General features: G+C 36.9%; 1 protein-coding gene and 1 long non-coding RNA gene across 9 annotated transcripts in view; one reads left to right on the forward strand and one right to left on the reverse strand.

The window, feature by feature from the left end:
* LOC307003451 overlaps positions 1–14449 on the reverse strand; it is a 224458-nt gene extending 210009 nt beyond the window's left edge. For 6 of the 7 annotated variants that reach the window (XR_013798706.1, XR_013798707.1, XR_013798708.1 and 3 more), the window contains exons 1-2: positions 14308–14427; positions 13780–13920 (exon numbers count right to left, since the gene is read on the reverse strand). This is a non-coding gene — a long non-coding RNA (uncharacterized lncRNA). Of the gene's footprint in view, positions 1–13779; positions 13921–14307 lie in introns of all 7 variants that reach the window. The other variant, XR_013798712.1, reaches the window with a different exon arrangement.
* On the forward strand, positions 14407–20277 carry LOC307003450 (arrestin domain-containing protein 4-like). Of its 2 annotated transcripts, none has more exons than XM_079621853.1 (9): positions 14407–14471; positions 15699–15950; positions 16047–16113; positions 16398–16545; positions 17002–17104; positions 18366–18622; positions 18825–18984; positions 19158–19309; positions 19601–20188. In XM_079621853.1, the coding sequence occupies exons 2-9, from the start codon at positions 15707–15709 to the stop codon at positions 19619–19621; spliced, it is 1152 nt and encodes a 383-aa protein (XP_079477979.1). In that variant the 5' UTR covers positions 14407–14471; positions 15699–15706; the 3' UTR covers positions 19622–20188. The 2 variants fall into 2 exon arrangements, with proteins under 2 accessions (XP_079477979.1, XP_079477978.1); XM_079621852.1 differs by lacking the exon at positions 14407–14471 and adding an exon at positions 14870–15366 and having other exon boundaries at positions 19601–20277.
* Positions 20278–20710: the final 433 nt, after the last annotated feature.

A 20710-nucleotide genomic window follows, 5' to 3' on the forward strand; every position in this document is an offset into this window, starting at 1 on the left:
CCTGAACAAAAAGGTTATGTTTAAGATAAGTTTTTGTACAATATTTGCCTTCATATATCATGAATCTTTTCTGCAAAGATATTTAACAAATAGGTTGTTTGTTTTAAATTTAGACCATGTTGATCACTTAATCAGACAGTTAATGTTACCTGTATTATGTAGTTACGTTTTTAAGTTGACTAGTTAAACATAAAAATAAAATTATTAAAATTGTGAATTGGTCAAAACATTCATATAAATTTTTATTTTTATTTTTTGCCAGAATGCCCAGCCCTGATTGCAGTATATATATACACAAAAAAAGATGTGCCCTCGTAATCAAAATAACTTCTCCTCCCTCTTACAGGAACATCTCTCCTCTTCTCTGATGACGTGTTTTCAGCGCAAGGACGGGACAACATGTCACTCACATGAGATCACAGCAATAACAAATGACAACAATCAAGGATTCAATCAAAGTCTCGCCCTACATTTTTTTTTGTTCGAGACGCCATTTACCTTGAATATACGTCACAATAGTCCTCTTTATAACTGCATTCATTCATTGTAGAAGCAAACAGTATTTGTTTTTAAAATAACATGCTGACAGAACTTTCATTTTACAAATTCTGAAAAACATCTATGCTATGCACTATTGAACATGAGCACCAAATGAAGGGCTATGGCCCAAAGATGACCTGTTGCGTCAAACTGAGTCAGGGTTGTCCGAGCGAAGGTCCTTGTACAAGTGAGTCATGATGCAGCAGGACCATAAGAAAGAGGGTATTTGTTTCTGCGTGTTCAAAGACAGCTGGAGCAGAGCGGAAGCTTCAAAACACAGAATGTAATCCTTTCCAAAGTACATGCGATCCTCACCGACGCCTGTTTTGATACGTTCAAACATCATCTAATTGCTTTATTAGATCAATTCACTCCATAACTTCTCTAAAAGCTGTGGGAATTGTCCAAATACCCCATAAACATAGAATAGAACATCATTTTGCATAGAACATGACCGGGTTCAAAAGTTCAAGCCAGTCGCATCAGTGACTGTCAGAAAGAGCTCTCTGACCAGGCAGCTGTACACGCGCTGTTAAAGATTCATAAAACCACAAATGCGCAAAATGTACGCACGAGGATGACAAGTTTATGCAAATCCAAGTGCAAACACTGTGGCAAGTAAAACTCTTCCTGTGCAAATGTATTTTTTAAAGGCTAGTAATCCTCCCGCCATGCAGTTCAAGGTGGTCCTAAAAAGACCCATCTAGTGCAAGTTACTCCAAGGACCTATATTTAAACCTTGTACTTTTAGGTTCAAAGAGCAATGCCCTTAGAAACTTGGCACCATGAATTATTTGCGAGGGAAAAGGCATGATGCATCTTTTAACATGTGCAGTCACTTCAGAGTGCAAAGCGTACAAATGTCATGTCCTCTTAAGATCAAAAGTAATTGGTCAGGCTGCACAAGACACAGGGGTAACAAGGCAGTTTACTAGTGTAACAGACTCAAATGACATCGTGTGAGAGCAGCAATGAGCTAATAGACCTACTACAAGAGAGGAGACAGGCAGAACTGCCTGGTTCTTTATTTCTATTTTCTCACTGCAAATGCCTTTCTTTTTTATATGTAAATGTTATACGTTTCATTATGTCTTTATTCAGTTCTAACACCAGTGAAAGTGCTATAAAAAAGTTGTTTTAGAGTAAATAAAATCAGTTTCTAACAAAGGACATTTATCTCAAAGCAAAATTATTTAAAAAAAATGTCAGTGAATTGCCATTGTATAAAATGACATAGCTAAAGATTAGCTACAAATTATTAAATGAAGGAGTTTTCCCAAAATAGTAGCAGTGTGTCATGCATATATGTGATGTGCACGGATGTGTGTGTATATATTTCCTCCGGCATAGGAAAATTGACATCTTTACCCTTTATTCAAATACAAAGTTCTGTCATGAAATTCTAGATGCCACAGGCTGACAGGTCCTTAACAGTCTGCTTGCAATCACATCATTCTCTATAGGGAACAGCTGATTGGTTCCTGCTGTATCAGTAGCCAATGAGCTCACTGCTCAACCTTCAATACATGGTTAGCATTTGCTGTAGCAGTGCAGTGCGCTGAGACAGACACCCTCCAACTTCCTCAGTTCCAACTGTATAAATCTGCTATGGGTAATTCATGTATGCTATCATGTACAGCAGCATGCCTTACTTGCTCACAACAGTGTGTCGTGTATGTATTGGGAGTTGAAAGACCCAATACTTGTTCTGCAGCAGCAGCGTAGCAGATCTATTCCTCCACGACCAAACATATCAACATTGTTATATTATCATGCCAAACACTCAGAGAGTTGTCATGATAAAAAGTATTATAAAAATTTTTTAAAGACTTTGTAAGCATATTGCGTAGTTGTGCTTAGAGTCAATTGTTTTATTTTTGATAACGCAATGAAACATGACAAAGTGTGCGGACATAATTTTTGGCAAGACTGTCATACAAAGAAATTATTAACATGTGCAAAAACAAGAGAGAACCAAGAAATTATTATTGTTATTATTATAAAAGCTAAATTATTTCACAACATTTAGAAATTCTGAATATTAAGCCTTTTCCTGGGTAAATAATATAATATAATATAATATATAGAAAAATTGATAATATAATAGCAGCAAAATACATTTAGAATGGAATTGTGTATTAGTAAATTGTATTTGTTTTTTTATTATTATTCATGTTCATATCCCTATTTGAATATTCCCCAGATATTCGTCTTTCCTCTCTTCATCTTTAAGTTGTGTCAGAGGACCACTTTCTTTTTTTCTTCTTCTTTTTTTAAGTCATATATGGTCCTATATCGCAGAATTTGTTTTTCTAATTTTAGTTGATGTCAGACATTCTGAAATATAATTAGACATATTAATTTACGCTTTTTCCTATTTCACCTTGCTAAAATAATAACTTAAGTTTAAAGAGGCACAGCACACACAATGACCTGAAGAGAGGGAGAGGGGGAGATAAAGCAGAGAAATATAGAGGTTCTTGAGGTGTTGGCAGTTGTGTAAGTCAGTGTTCTGTGTCAGGTCAGGGAGGATCTGGAGACCACAGAGAAGGAAATCTGGATGGGGTCAGTGAACAAGACTGTCTGGTAAGAAGAGAGAAGAGGAGGGGGCATCTGTGATGTCTCTCTGTACACTGAAAGGAGCAGGTGTTGCCCTCTCAGTGTCCATAGCCAGAAGCACTTCAGCCCCGAGATCCCAACTGTCATCTCTGACGAGCAGGCGTCTCCACGCTCCTCCACACACTTCTCAATACCACAACTCAGTCCAGCATAACTATACAGGGCCGCGTAAACCATACAACGACGTAACTCGCTGCTTAAAGCTGCAGTCCGTCGTTTTTCCTCTTTGTCGCCATCTCTGTTCAAAATCTGCAATTGCAGTTATTCGCGGAATTATTAACTGTGCGTGGGTAGTAAATCGGCATGAAACAGCGGGCATGAACACAATGTATTGAGGAGAACCTGTCGCTGCCGCGTCGATGTGGATACTGTACTGTCATCAGCAATCTCAGAGTATACTTTTTGAAAGTGTCAACATTAGAATTTTCATCGGAAAATGTCATCTGAACAAGTAAGTAACATTCCCTTTTGTTCTGACCAAATTCGGGGGGTGGGGGGAAGCATTGCAGCTATATCATGCTGATTAAATCTAACGATTGCTTATATCACGTCAAAACGTGAAAAATATATTTTTTCTGTAGCCACTCTGAAGTCCCAAGTCTTTGGGGTTTACAACTGGTGAATCTCCAGTTGTCACTGGTGATTGTCGCTTTAAACTTTCGGGATCCGCCATACCAAGTGCTAAGCTAAATCTCCACCTCCATCATCCACACACGCTATATAGCCGACTAGCCGGGGACTCCTTCTCTATGTGTACAGAAGTGACGTAATGACGCAAAGACATGCTCGAAATTCCCGCGGAAATCCACCAGTACCACTGGAATTAAAATCATTATTACAAGCTTACCGTTTTGAATCGAGGTAAGGCAAGCAGATCGTTTTGAACACTGGCTGGTTACGTTTTTTTCAAAAATGTATTTTTTGATATTTTTAAACCCAAAAAAGTGCCGGACTGCAGCTTTAACTAAGATAGTACAATGAATCGTTGAAGAAATCAACTAGCTAGTCACGACTGTTTCCCGAAACCATACTGTCGCAAATTGGTCGTTCAACCACGTTGGTGAATGATGTCACAGGTGGTGGAGTAATAATTTATTTTAATGAATCTGTTTGAGATCGAATTAATGCTAGATGTTTTGCTATAAATTACAGACATGGCATCTGAGGACTATTTCTCATTTTTACTGTTTCTCATTTCTCATTGTACTAGAGCATGTACGCACATGTGCACTCTTCAAAAATGGTGCTTTAAATCTCTTGACAAACTAAAAGACGTAAATGTATTGTAAATAAAATATACAGATGCTTTACACAGCAGAATGGACGCTGCATGGTTCACTCTGGTCCAAAGAAAATCAATGTCAGCTTGATTATTTTGCTCAAGATAAGGACTTAAGTCCACATGTCATGCAAACAAGAAACTATGCTCCTAAACTATGCACAGCTCGAGAACTAATGTTCCCCAGTCTTCCACTGATCCAAAAACAGGGTCTCACCTCAAATTCGAAGCATTTTGGTTAAGCCAATGTTGTTATGTCCAGCCCGACAAAACGATTGAAATTCTGTTCGGTGCCACTAAATTACACACATCAACTTGTTAAAAGTTAAACATTAAGCTGGGAGTTGAGAGAACTCTCTTCGGTAACTCAAAAAATTATCAATTTAGCCAAGACATACTTCAGTTTTGCATATTAAGATACACTACCATCTATAGGCCCAGAGTACAGTATGTGTTGTTCCAAATTGCTGTTTTAATGCAGCTTTTAAAATTCTATATACTTTCTATATACTTATTCTTGCAGAATAATATCTTGCAGAACAATAATGATAATGTCCTCATATTACATAACAGTAAAAAAAAAAATCCAAATCCCATCCAAAAACATTCAGAAAAAAACCCTCAAGTAATAAAAATGAGAAAGTTACAAAAAGATGTACCTGAGTGTTGCTACCATTACATTGAGGGTGAAATGGGGTTAGTTTGTTTAATGTCTTATTCAGAGCACATCCATTATAGCGATAAAGCCAAGCTGTGTCTTCTGACGTACGACTCAGAGCAGAGGGAGCAAAAATAGTATGACTGAGGTCAGACATCTCCAGTCACACACACATTAAGCAATGTGGGGCAAGCTGTGCTGAGAAACATTCTCCCTTCAGAAAGATTAGTGAAAAAAGAACAATATTTGACTTATTCCATGTAAACAAAAGCTAGGGCACATATGGATGTCTTGTCACACAAGACATGCAAAGAACACCCAGAAGCTTCTATTTTCACCAATTACAGGCGTGTACGTCAGTAGAAATAGGAGTAACATGCATTGATTTCAGTTACTGATTAATTGTTAGTGTAATGGGTATAAAATGGTAAGCACATACAAAAAAAAATGTAATTGTAAGAACTGCGTTTGTGTGTGTGAGAGACAGGAGCAGGGCAGCTGTCAGGCTCTTGTCAGGGCAGAAGTGGGTTACAGGAGCTTACATGACCCAGACATGCGAGTCACCCCCAGGGTCAGGGGCCAGTCAGGCATGGCAAGCCATCACCAACCCACATTCTGCCAATCCACAGAAAGGATTTGTATAGCACCAGTATAACACATCTTGGAAGGATACACACACAAATGACAAGAATGACTCCTAATTTTACTGTACCGTGTTATACAATAGAGATGCACCGGTCAACCGACCATCAATCGGAACTGTACGTTTTTTGTTTTGTTTTTGAATTTTTGGCCGATCGCTGCATTACAAACTGCATTGCAATCATTTCCCAAAAATGTCGTGTGTGGAGATACAACGAACAGGGCTTGACATTAACACCTGCAGTGCCAACCCACCAAATGTGGGTGGATTTCAGCAGTGCGTGTAACACTTCAACTAGTCCCTCCTACTAGCCACTTTGGTGGGTTGAATTTTATATTGTTCAATTGTAGTCTTTTAGTCAATTGTAATCTGAAATATCTGAAACGCTGCAAATAAGCATTTTCTGCAGAATAGATACACGTGGCCAGCAGAGCTTTCAAGCTCTTTCATGATCTCTCTGACAGCGAGTTGACACACAAACCCGCCTCCCCTCACTCGCTCGTTTCATTTGCTCGCTCCGGATGAATATTGCTGGTGTTACAGGGCTTTAATTTTAGCATGGGATTTGCACATAATTTGACTCATTCCCACAGATTTTGTGCTCACACCCAAACAAAGTGCACACACATAAAGCATAAAGCTAACAAATTGCCGGTATTGGCGAGTATTCACATAGTCAAGTTATGTTTTAAGTGAACGTAAACAGTTGAATATTCAAAATATCTATCTATGGCAGTTTTTCCACATGGTATCGATGTCAAAATGCTGAATTTATTTATTTGCTAGTAACTTTTTAACTTTCAAATCTTTAAGAGATTTGTCGTTTTTAACATATCGTTTACTATATTTATTTGCTTGGTCAGTGTCGTTGTGGGTTTTGGTTATTTTCCTGTTGTAGTCTGTAAGGACCATTAAAAAAACTGAAATCATTTGGCAAAGTGATATGGAACTCTAATGCAGTAGAGACTGGGAATACATTATATACAGAAAGCGATCAAACAACGTTCCCCATTACTGAAGCAGTCTATGAGTTATGCATTCTCGCAAAACACCCGTTACAATCACTGAAGCTATCACAATATCTAAACAAATTCATCTTTGTTTTCTATTTTTTAGCCAATGAATCACACTCAAAATATGATTGTAAGGAGCAGGCGAAGAGAGAGTTTGCAACCAGTGTTCAAAAAGAACAATTACACTTAATGTTCATTTTTTATATATACATTTTTCATATTGTCCTATAGTCAGCCTGTGAGATCAGCGATACATGATCGTGCAGGGGAAAGGGGTACTTATTTGATCATTCATTTGCTTATGTATTTATTTACTTGTTTCTTCGCTCATTTACCTCCCACCCCCACCAATTTTACCATATTTTAGTGCAAAAGATGCACAAATTTGACTTTTCTAACTAAAATGTGCAAGCAGTATTTTCAGTAAAATGGTCAAATATATTTCCGGTTGGATAAAAATGAACTGCAGTTCAATTACAAATCTGGTCATGAGACATCTGACAACTATGCTCTCCTGAAATGAGAACTTTCTTGTTGATCGCAGAGCACTCTGTTCTGATCCATAATGGCTCAGACCAAATGCCCTATAGCACTGAGAATAACTAACTTTGTTAATTACTGTGCTCGCTGTTCAATTAACTATGCAATAGAGATCACTGCCAGAGCCGCTGCTGATAACAACTATCAGTCATTTGGAATTTATAGAAATTCATTAAAAATGCCGACACCTGAGCAGATTTCCAAATGAACCCCCACGGATAAATTCATTTCCTCCCTTCTTTTTTTTCCTCAAAGACGGCTCTTACATTCTAATGCTCTCACACACACTCATTTAATCCAAATAGGTTGTACATGAAAACTTTAAAAGCAAATAATAGATGTTGTTTATTCATATTGTACACAAAAATTAAAACGTTAAAAATTAACGTCTCACATTTGGAAATTTGGAATTTGGAAATTTGGAAATTATTTATTTGAAACAGGGACAATGCACAAATAAACATTAAACTTGTCAAGCAAGAAAATATGTCTTGGGCCAGGTTATAGCAGCAATTGCTAATTTCCACCTGTAGTCCCTGGGCAGGTACAACAAATTAAAAATACAAATAAAATAAAGATACTGATTTTAAAATAGAAATTTCACGGAGTAATGAATAAAAATGGTGTCCATTATAATTACAAACTGGCAGGTTTGAAACAGAAACAGGGAGGCCATCAACCATCAAGCAGTTCAGCAGCATCTCCAGCACATTATGGTACAATCCAACTCTAAACACTCAATCATACACACACACATACACACATACAGTACATATACAGTACACAACAAAACACATTTTATTACAGATGTGTGCAAGCTTGCTTGCTTAACAACCAGCTTTTTATTAGGCACGAGAAGGTGCGAGAATCTGCACATAGGATATGCTCAGTGGGAAGGGTATTCCACTGCCTCATGGCCACACATGAGAAGGAGGAACTCCCAAATTTAGTTTTACGTTGTGGGAAGCTACATTCCCCCCTTGTGACACTTCTAGTTGTTCGTACTGTTTTTTCGGAGCAGAGTGTTACAAACTTTTTCAGAGGGGGAGCAGTAGCACTATATATGATTTTATGTAGCAAAGACAAATTTGAGTGTTTTATTAAATTATCAAAACTAAGTAGATCATATTTGACCAGTATATGACAATGATGATAATTACGTGTTTTTTTATCATGGATTTTAAGGCAATTTTTATAAATAGATTCTAAAGGTTTTATAACTGTTTTACATGCCTGAGACCAGGATGTAATGCAGTACAAAAGGTGAGGGATGATCATTGCATTTAAATATGTACTAGATGCTTCAGTGGTAAGACAGTTTCTTATGTGTCTAAAATTTATTAAATTAAATTTCAATTTATTACACAATTTTTTAATATGAATTTTAAAACTAAGTGTTGAATCTAGAGTTACCCCCAGATATTTAAATGTATCTACATGTTTTATATATTGGCCATTTACTAAAATTTCCGGATAAGTCCTAAGTGTAGACCGATTTGTGAAGAACATGGTTACAGTTTTTTCAACATTTAATGTGAGGCATGAGTCATTTAACCAATCACTGACCTTGCTCATGACACTAGATAATTTCTTGGCTACGTCTGTTGCACTTCTCCCATAGGTATATAAAACTGTATCATCAGCATACATGACAATATTTATGCCCTTGCATACCGAAGGCAGGTCATTAATGTATAAGCAAAACAGCAGTGGCCCTAGGATTGATCCCTGTGGTACTCCCATAGTAGATGCAAGAGACGTAGACAATGTGCCATTTATTTGCACACATTGTTTTCGATTTGTCAAATAAGATTTTATCCAATTTTGGACATTTATGGAAATATCGTATTTGGCCAGTTTGTGTATCAGTACCTCATGGTTAACTGTATCAAAGGCTTTGCGTAAATCTAAGAAGACTGCTCCCACCACTCCTCCTTGATCTAAGCTAGTTTTGATTTCTTCAATAAGATAACAGCATGCAGTTTCAGTAGAATGTTTTTTCCTGAAACCAAATTGCATAGGATGGAAAAAGGACTTTAAGTCACATTTGGTTCCTTAAGTCAAAAGTATCACTTAAAGGTTTGTTGAACACAGTCTCTGACCATCCAGATTCGGCCTCTAGCAAAACTGCTGATAGCATCTAAAATGTATCCATTTTGATGGCTTCATCAAGGCAATAACAGGAATTCCTGTGTATTCTGTGGCGTTTTTATGTTTCCATGGATACGGAGGACAGACCGTTAAAAAGCAATTATTGAGGAAGAGAGAGTGGAATTCACCCCTTTGTCAAGATTTCATAACAGCTGTAATAACACAGGCCGCCACGCTAATGTGAAACTCCTGAATGAATCTGCCTCACACGTATCCGCTCTGTCTCTCAGAGGACAATATACTCTCTCAGGTGCCAAATAAAGGTCTATTATAATTGTTCTGTGTTAAAAACCGCTTCCAATAAAAAAATAAAAAAATAAATGTAGGTATGCTTTTTGGTTATCTTAGCATGTTTGATGTACTACAAACAAAGCACACCCCATCGCTAAGAAAAGAGAACAGCTTGAGGTATATCCTATCTGATCCCATCAAATCAAATGTGTATCCAAAACTGAAATAAATTAGGTAAGTAATCGCTCATCTCCCTCAGGAAAGTATATCTATGAACTACCCATCCAAAAATATCCATTTTAGGGCTGAACAGGAACGCTATACATTAACTTTTGGAAACTTGATTTCCAAAATGTAAAAAATAAATTATATTCTTAAAAAAACATGTTAGCAGATTTAACTTGATTATTTTAGATTTTTGATGACTTGATGAAAATAAAGACCGAAAATTATCTGTTGTACAGAGAAGGATTCAGAAGCAGCTTAAGTGAGGGTGCCAACTTGAAAATAATATTTTGATTATAAAGGGATATTACAAAAACTAGCAGGATAAAAGTGAAATTAAGGACACTGGAACAAACTATAAATTGGTCTAACAAATAGAACAACATTACAAAGCACAAAGAGTTATTGAATTAGAGAAATGTAAAACATGGAGTAATAAAAATGTCAATTTTATATACAGTATGTACATAAGAATATGCTATGCCGGTGCTGCCTACGCATTGCACTATAGGCTCCCCCTCCTCCGGCTCTTTTGAAGACCACACCTGAACGCCGTGAACCCTGCCTCAGAGTGACAGTCGCATTAAAATGCCATTAAAGTGTGAAATAGGAACAAGGAGTGAAGGAAGGTTTAACCCCAAGCTACTTCTGAGCGCCCTCGGATTATACGAATAAGAACATCAGCTTTTCTGTAGTTGCTTTTCTTCCTCTTCTACTTTTTACCAGTTCCCTTTGTTCAGTTTGCACAAGGCCAATGGAAAAATGTGTGTGTTTGGGGTGGGTTGCGTGGGGGCTGATGAAAGAATGGCAGGGTTAGAGTGTGAGTGCATTAAACGGGCATGCCTACTATTCTGCAATCAGTCTATTTTCTGTGTCTTTTAGCAAGCTCACCTCTCACTCCACACATGCATGTCTAAGCAATGGGGGATGACACCGCCGTGCACCTGAGCGCGCTGTAAAAATACACTATGTGCATATGTGCCGCCATCTACAAAAGAGCTTGAACAAAGAAGGTGATATCTGGGACTGTTCCATGGTCACATAAACAACAAAAGAGATCAGACACGCAAGTGACAATAAAATGCACAGCATTTAGTCTGCCATATCTAGTAAATATTCTTAAAAACACATACAGTACACGCATATATACATTATATATATAAAAATTAACTGTATAAATATATATATATATATATATATATATATATAAAACACACACACACACATTGATTTGATTGCATTTCAGCACTAAAAAGCACTGTTGGTTTTGCTAAGGGTCTCAAGCTGTGCTCTTTCAGGGGGGAACGGTGCAATGAATTGGAGTGAGACCCTGGGCTTGTGTCAAGTCAATGAGACTGAACACATTAAAACTGATGAGAGTGTACTTAGACAGGTTAGGGCTCACCAAGCGTTTGCTGCCTGGATGCACTAAATCAATCAATACATCTGCAGGAATCTACAAAAACAAATTTGACTGGAAGTCATCTTTTTGTGCTCAGAATAATACAGTCAGATTTATATTGAACAATGACAAAATATATAGAATTCAATATTATTGGCTTGTTTAGTACATTATGATTGAGCCGTTACATTTGAAATGCCTTTGAATATATTGTTTACTGAACAAAAACATATGCTAGGACACATCATTTAAATTTAGTTTCACTTGACATTTTAATTTGCTCTGTTATCCTGATGCGTTCTCTTAAACATCAGCATTAAACCGGAGTGAAAGCTGACATCAAACCGTTTAAATACCCCCTTCCCACTTCAACTAACCAACTATAAAAGTTAAACTGTGTGTGTGTGTCTATAGGGGGATATAAGAATTCTTTCCTAATTAATTCCTCTGCCCAATGTAACCCTCAGACTATTCGTAATCCAGAAGGGAACATCTTTATTGATCTTGGGAACGCTTGAGTAGACTCCCAATGCTTATCTCAGCATAAAAAGCATCTCTTGTGACGAGCCACGATTTAATTAGATGACAATCACTGTTAACAATGCACTGCCTACATCACAAAATTTGCACATTGTCGCTGGCAGTGATAAATTTCAGCTGCTCGGACAGGGACAATTCACTGGAATTAACTCTTTCCATATGAGCAGGAATTTCAAAGGAGCACAGCAGTTATTGTTAACTAGGGAAAACACACACACACACAATCTATGTTCCATACACAATCTGTCAAAGCTGAAGCTGCAATTAAGTTTACCCAGCTGTAGATAACAGACTAAACTCTCCATACTTTATTAATGCAAGCTGCAAATTATGGTGAACGATGATATTTGTCTGTTATATCACAAAAAGTACAAAAGGGGCAATTTATTTATATTGCTTGCAATTTGATCGCTCATCCACAAGAGGGCAGTGCGTGTGATTATCTGCAACATCTGAAAAAATCTACTTTTCAAAAACCATAAAGATGACAATTCAGTCATATATCAATAACATATATACAATATTTAAATATTATTTATGTTCAGATATGTAAAAATAGTATTTCATTATTATTCTTGCTCTGACTCTTATAATCTCCTTTCTTTTCCTGTTATGATCTTTATGTTCTGGAGAAAGTGTTGGGGAAAAGACTGTTTTTTTATGAAAAATTTTAAATAAATTGTTGAGAATAATAAATATTGAATGCATCCTGATCATACTGCAAAATTAAGACCAAGAACTGCAATTATTTCAACACGGTTTTAAAGTATTAATCTGTAACTGTTTAGTACCCTGAAACTAAAATAGATCATACTGTCAAACACAGAGAAAATCTGTCAAATGCAGGGATACCTACTAAAAATAATAATTCATCAAATTAAGAATAGCTAGGCTACATGATATAACATCAACAAATGATGTGCATGATGATGGCCACCTCAGCTGTCAAAAACGCCTCCCAACACTTCATATTTTTAAACTCATTAAAATGTGGGCACACAATCTTTCATCCATAGTGACGGGACATTTTGGCAAAAGCTTTCTCTGGCCGAGTGACTCATGTTCTGACCACACATTACAAATTCTCAGCCCCAACTAAACACGCCACTGTCAAAAAAAAAGAAAAAAGAAAGAAAATTGTCGAGCCACGGTACAGTATTTTTTGGAAAGCAGGGCATAGGTGAAGGCCATGGGCTAATGGCAATGAGGGATTTGTCAGTCATCCTAACATTTAATAATCCCTGGCTCTCCATTTTCTGCTGTTTGTTTATATTAACCTCTGGTTGAACCCACTTTAGAGGCAGCCTCTGTGCCAGAAAGTTCACTGAACATTCAGCATGGAAGCGGAGAACATGTCATCTCGAATCTATTAGCCCACAGGGGAGATTGCAGCAGTCCACGCACCACACACATACACACACACACAACTCGCATACACTCTAGGTATGTAAGCTGCAAAACCTCACATTTCTGTACTGATGGCGCCTGTAACTGAGATTATTGCATTCTATGACCTGATTCTGACCTCTCTTTTTCGCTCATGCTGAATAATCATATCAAACAATGCAGTACATCTAACTGTAACTGCTTTCTACCACGTTCAGTACAGTTCTCTTGTGCCATCATGAATGGCTTTAACTTGCTTTTATTGCATTTGCTGTCTTAGTAAATTCAAATGATCTCAAACGGCTTTAGGTACTGTAAGCAACATCTCTCGAGTTGCACCTGGAAAGATGCACTTGAAACTGGGAAAAATTCCTCAGGGTTACTTTTATTATGTGGTGTTGTATTTCTAAAATATAAAGTTGTATGTAATCATAAATGACACTGGTAATAAACGACAATTTTTAGAGAACATATAGCTCTATGTATTACCAGTAATTTTGTACTGAGAACATAATGCAGTAGACATAGTGTTGTGTAGGTTTATATACTGACCATTGGGTGGTGATAAAGAGAAGACACTTCTGGAGAGGAGATATCTTCTATTACATGTCCTCAAGGTTGGATGTTTGCTGATCCAAGATAAGTATGAGAATTGAGGTGGTCTTAACACATTAAAAAACCAAACACCTTATCCTGTCAATAGAAAAATTAGAGTTTTTTGCTACTTGCATCTCAATTGGTAAGCCTTGTAAACCATTTAAACCTAACAAATTAGCCTGTGTTCCCTTAAACACTTTAATATGATTGTAAGTTGTTTATCAGAAACATAATTGCCTATCAAAATCATGCTACGTTCTTGGTAAATGTAAAATAAAACATAGTAGTAGTCCCGTGGTACTTTTTTTTAGGTGAAGCCAGTGCCTAAATATGCATTTACATCAGAGATTTCTGTTCATTTTGTGATGGATATCTTTCCAGAAAGTGGTGAACATGAGTAGGCTACAATTATAAACAACAAATGCAACCAAATGAATATAGGCTACTCTTGTGTTGTGAACAAGCGGGAAGATAATAACAAACCTTTCACTGGCTCTGTGGATAGTTGTTTGGATGTTTCTAGTCGTCACTCGTCAGAAAGGACTCTAAAAACCACAACAGTTTTTTTTTTTTTCCAGATTCATCTAGGAACGTTGAATGCGCGCGGTTTGGCTGCATGAACACCAAAGCAAGCGAGCTGATTGGCTGTGAGTCAGCAACTGACCAATCAAAAAAATATACGTGATGTATAAAAATATACGTTATATTTTATATACTGTCTTATGTCCGCTAATATGCGTGAGCTCGACTTATAAATTTGGGTCCTTAGAAATATTCAATATTTTGTATCTAAATGCAATTGTAAAATATAAATAAATGTAATATTTGTATAATTGTAATCAAATATTTCATTTTGGGGGAGGGGTACTTTTATTAAATTTTTATTTAGCTACTTATATATATAAGTTTATGTTTCTAATGCTGCGGTATTGTTGTAAATGTCTGTCGAATCGAATGACAGAAACATCCAGGTGGGAGGGGCTAGTGCCTGAAAGACATGCAAATCGCCCCATATAAATTAACACTGGGCGTGGCTTGCAGACAACCTCGAGTGTGTGCTGCTGCAGCATAATTTATGCTAATTTAATTTAATAAACAATCATTGTGTATTCTTTCGAATTGCTTCTCACTATGTTTATGCTGCATAAACATAGTGAGAAGCAATTCGAAAGAATACACAATGATTGTTTATTTATGTAGTGCCTTTTAAACATTGCCTGAAAGTGTTTAAAATGCACTTTATGCGTCTTTATAAAGTTAGGTTGATATTGGCAAACAAAGTAGCTAGCTTAATGTCATGTTGGACACGAGATAAAGTGTGTGTGTGTGTGTGTGTGTGTGTAGTGGTAGCATTTTCAAAATGTCGATGCTGATACAATAATCCACAATAGGGTATATGTCGAACGTCGCATGACGAAACCGGAAAATGCCATTAATCGAAAAGAAGAAGAAGAAACCGGAAACCTGGTCTCATCGCATCTGCTTGTCATAGAAAGTGTTAACAGCCGTATGAACTGACGCCGATATCTATGGAATTTTAAGGTAATCAGCTAACCTACCTATCTCACTTTGTTATTGGCGTTTTATTCTATTTAAATATCTTAACGTTAGTGTGAAGATTTTTTATTTTTTTACTTTTAAATATCGATCTTCACATGCGAGGGACATTGGTTATGATCATCTTTGCTCGCTCCTTTTAAGTTATCTTGAGTAAAACAGTAAAAAAATGCATGAAGCACATACAAAAGACCTGAACCAGAAGCGATGCGTTCTGTTTTCCGGTTTCGTAATGCGACGTTCGACATACCCTATTGCAATAAGATGAACAATATGTGTCTTTTTCCTATCGAATTGTACTCTTATGCACTCTCCAGAAAGCAAGATGACACTTACTGAAGGAAAATCACTGGATTTGATTCTTGACGACAATGACCAGAGAGATGGTTACTGCTCTGGTGAAGTTGTGTCTGGACATATTTCGCTCAAAATGTCTGAAGCCACCACAGTCAAAGCCCTAAAAGTATTACTGAAGGGATATGCTCAGGTGAGTTGGATGCACAAACGGTCCCGCTGTTCCGAAGAGAGGAAATATATGTCCTTATCCAAGACACTTTTAGCATCAACAGGTAGGCATTTACTCATGTTTTTTTTTGTGATGATTGAAGTGTGATCAATTGCATTGCCTTTGAACAAATGAATTTGAATTATTCATATTTAATTAGGGCAAGAAGACCTCATCCTTCATAGTGGCATGTATGAGATCCCGTTTGAACTACAACTACCTCAGAGGTAAGTTGAAATGTTTGGCCAGGATATTCCAAGCATGGGTCGTGGGCCAGTGCAGGTTTTTTGGGCACCATTTGGTCATCACTTTTCTAAAGTGTGAGACCCAGTGCACACACCAGTTTCTGTTGTTTAGGCCTAACATAAAGGCTGCAAAGATTATAAGATAATTGCAAACATGCATATATACATTGTGTGTATATATTGTTGTATTAATTGCAGTTCATAATTAACTCTTGTGTTCCACCTATTCAGAGCACTGACACTGCTAATTTTTAATTGTCTCTTAGTCCCTTGGTTTCCTCCTTCTCTGGAAAACATGGCCATGTTTACTACATGGTGCAGGCAGTTTTAAAAACACCATTTCATGAGAATCAACGTGTTTGCAGAGAGCTTTGCATCATCAATCCTATTGATGTCAATATGCCAATGTTAATAGTGAGTATATCAAAAATACCTTCTGTTTTCCTAGAACATTTTCCTACGCATACCCATTTTGAGGTGTGCATCCAATGGACAATGTACTATCCCATGAGGCCATGGGAGAGAAGTGGTGAATAGCAGTCAATGCTGTAGGTCACATGATGCCAGATGTAATACATTCTGACTTCATTCATATCATATAGAACATACTTTTTTTTTGGATGGCTGCAAAGTTAGTTTTTCTTCTAATGTAGTACATTACTCCGACAGTATGAGATTTTAATGCACCTGAAGAGTTTAGTATCAAACCTGATTAAACACACCTGTGATCAAGGTATCGGAATCTCTAGTCTAGAAGACACATTAGCATCAGTTCAAAATTAAATGTAGAATTGATGTAAAATCTGAAGCAAAGAAGTACAGCATCAGAGAACATCACTCCTGACCTCTGACTCAGAGTTGTCATTGCAGTCTCCAGTGTCACAAACCTGTAAGAAGATGGTCGGCTGCTGGATCTTTACGTCAGGTCCCATCTCACTGTCTGTCAGCATAGACCGACAGGGCTATTGCAATGGTAAGATAAAATAAGTATATTTTTATGAGCTTTGAAGCTTTCTGGGTGTGACAGGATGACAGTATTTGAATATTGTAGGTTTTTGCTCAACTAAAGTTTGCTTAAGGTAACATAAAGTTACAAAACGTAACCAAAAATGTGGGGTCAGTAAAGAAAATGCCTTTCTTTTGAACTTTCTATTAATCAAAGAATCCTGAAGTATGTATCATGGTTTCCATTTTCCTTGAGCAGCAAATATTAGAATTATTTCTGAAAGATCATGTGACATTGAAAGCTGGAGTAATGGCTGCTAAATAATCTGCTTTGTCATTACAAGAATAAAATGTATACACTCCTAAGGCAAAAAAATCCCCAATATGGCTAAACACTAAGCTTTTAAAGGGATATCACTTTAAAATTAAAATGATGTCGTCATATACTCACCCTCAAGTTGTTTCAAACCTGTATGAATTTCTTTCTTCTGCTGAACACAAAGGAAGATATTTAGAAAAATGTCAGTAACCAAACAACTGGTCCCATTGACTTCCATAGTATTTTTTTTTTCTACTATGGAAGTCAATGGGACCATTTAATTGTTTGGTTACTGACATTCTTCAAAATATCTTCCTGTGTGTTCAGCAGAAGAAAGAAATTCATACAGGTACAGGAGAATATTGCAGGTTGGCTTGCTTACCACAAATGAAAAGTTGTTATCTAAAATGATCAGAAGATAATTTTCAACAAGACAATGCTCCTGTCCAAATTGCAACCAAGAAGTCCATCAGATCATGTTTTGGCCTGGTCAGAGTCCAGATTTGTAACATGAATAATTGGTCTCATATTAAACTCAAACGAACTGGGAGACATTTTCCAAATACTGAATCATGAACCGTTTGAAGCCATTAACATTTAAGGGAACAACAATGACTCTTCTTGTATAGAGCTTGTTTGCAAGTTGGGGGAAGTCTATTCCGCGCTAAGTTACTTTATCTAGGCTGTAATATTGTTGTAATTCTTGCGAATTCCCTGACAAGAGATTTGTGATTTAAAATGGTTAAGACCATTTAAAGAGCACTAAATATTTTTGGCTTGGCCCAAAAACATATTTCTGGGTGGATCATCATCAGATCAAAGGTCAACTTATGATTCCACTGAGTTTATTTCAAGGGATATAGCGACTGCTTAGCCATTTTATTCCATGCTGCTGCAATAGCAATGTTATTTTAAATAATTTGCTTTACATCTTGTGACTTTTTTTTTTCTTTTTTGATGTCTTCTCTAGGAGAATCAATCCCAATCTGTGCTCTGATTGAGAACCTCTCCTCTCGTCTAGTTGTGCCAAAAGCAGTGATATACCAGATACAGACCTATATGGCAAAGGGTAAAAAAAAAATCCTCAAACGGGTAGTTGCCAGTGCTACTGGAAATGTAGTGCCGTCCGACTGTGCCAGCAGGTGGAATGGAAACGCATTGAAGATTCCTCCAGTTTCTCCATCCATTCTTAATTCAGACATCCTGAAAGTGGAATACTTGCTTGCAGTAAGTAATAATTGTATGATGATTATGAAGGATTTCTTTTTTTTTCTTATTCAATGTTACCAGTCGTTTTAAGAATATTATGATAAGCATAGTATAGATGCAAAAAAAGTTGATTTACTAATAATTTCTATACAAATAGCTATGTATTTATAAACAACATGTATATGAATCTTTGTTCTATATGTTTGTTTCTCTTCTAAAGGTTATTGTTCAGATACCAGGTGCCAAAAATCTAGAAGTACTGGTTCCACTGGTGATCAGTACCGATGGTCATTGTGGTCACCGTTTTAACACACGCAGGGACTCCGTTATGGACATGAGCTTGCTGTACCCCAGGTTTACCCTACCAGATGTAGCTGAAGGTATGGTGCGAATTTATTGATGCGGTGAATGCAGCTTATAAACGCTGCAAAAAAAAGAAATGTCCTCTCACTTTCAACTGCTTTTATTTCCAGAAAATTACTGAACATATATGCATCATTTGTTCAAATCTGTACATGCATCTTACTTTTTTTAATGATCATTTGCCTGACAGCCCCACCCAGCTATGCAGAGGTTGTGTCAGAGGAACAGTTTGAAGACGACAGAACTCCAACCTACCAGCCACAACCGGACTGGCTGTTGGATGGCCCAGCTATCACTTACATTCAGCACATCCGCCTCCAGCCTCCTCCCTCTTATTCAGAGGTCAGTCATTTCTTCAACATTTCATTATTTTTGTTACACCTTTGATAGTGTCTAGTCACTCAGTGCTGTCCAAATTCAGTCCTAGTGGGCCACTGTCCTGCAGAGTTTAGCTCCAGCTTGCCTCGACACCTGCCTTGAAGTTTCTAGTATGCCTAGTAAGACCTTGATTGGCTGGTTCAGGTGTGTTTAATTGGGGATGGAGCTGAACCACTTGCAGGACAGTGGCCTTCCAGCAGCAGGATTGGACACCCCTGGTCTATTTCATATTTTCAAGCCTTTGTCACATTGCAGATTTACCCAACTGAACACTGAGCTTTTTGTCGAGGTTCTTTTGTGGAGAAGACCAAAGAACGACCTTGTCCCTACACATAGAATTTTTCCCATTTTCTTTGGATTACGGATTGAATATTGCTGCTCTTATTGGTGAAATGTTTGTTCTGATGATGAGCACATCGTGATCAAGGCTCGTCCACTCTGCAGCTTATTCTGACTTTCTAGAAGGTTTTCTGGACTCTTCTGTTTGTTGTTTTGACATTTACAATTTCAGACAAACTGTTCTATAAACTGCAGTGCCATCAGTCTAAAATCTGGCTATGTGAAAATATTGTGATTTGGTTTAATATGTTCATTAGAATTTGTAATCATATGTATAATTTCACAATATTGTGATGTGTAAATATTTGAATCTGATTATGATGTGCTGCTTTAGGTCCAAGTAATCACAAGCATAGTTGCACTTGTAATATATATCATGTTTAGCTAAATTATCACAAAAATGGATAATCAACTGGAAAACAACCAGCTGAATGGGGTTATCTGGATTTGTATTGTTTTTCACAGCTTTATAACTTAATAAAAGTATACATTTTTGTACGACTGAATATCTGTTGGCTTTTCTGAAAACGTCTTACTACTTTTTGAAGGAGTATAATGTAACCAATAAACTGAAATGCCCATCTCTGGGAATCAAAATCCGGGGGAGAACAACTGCATTAGCACATATGTTCATCAATAACCCCTCACAGTCTCGCCTGTCACCTCATTTGTCACAGAGGTATTTCCTTTGAATGGGAAAGATTAGAATTGCATGAATTCTTCATTCATTGTCAGATGTACACATACTATATGATAATGATGTTAAAATTAACATCTGAAAGAAATATTCACAGCATCACTTTTCACAGTTAAATTAACTATAGCTTTATTGAATATTATTATATAATTACTGTACACAAAGTTATAATAGTTAGTTACACTGAGTTTGCACAAACCGAATTTCACAATTATATTTGGATGGATACAATTACACAATTCGATCAACAAATAATGCAGTTTTTCTGGCACATTTAGTGCCCATTTTGACATTCAAAGACAAAATTTCAATGTAATTGTACTGCATAT

Source organism: Phoxinus phoxinus, assembly GCF_949152265.1.
Source record: "Phoxinus phoxinus genome assembly, chromosome: 8".
NCBI lineage: Eukaryota > Metazoa > Chordata > Actinopteri > Cypriniformes > Leuciscidae > Phoxinus > Phoxinus phoxinus.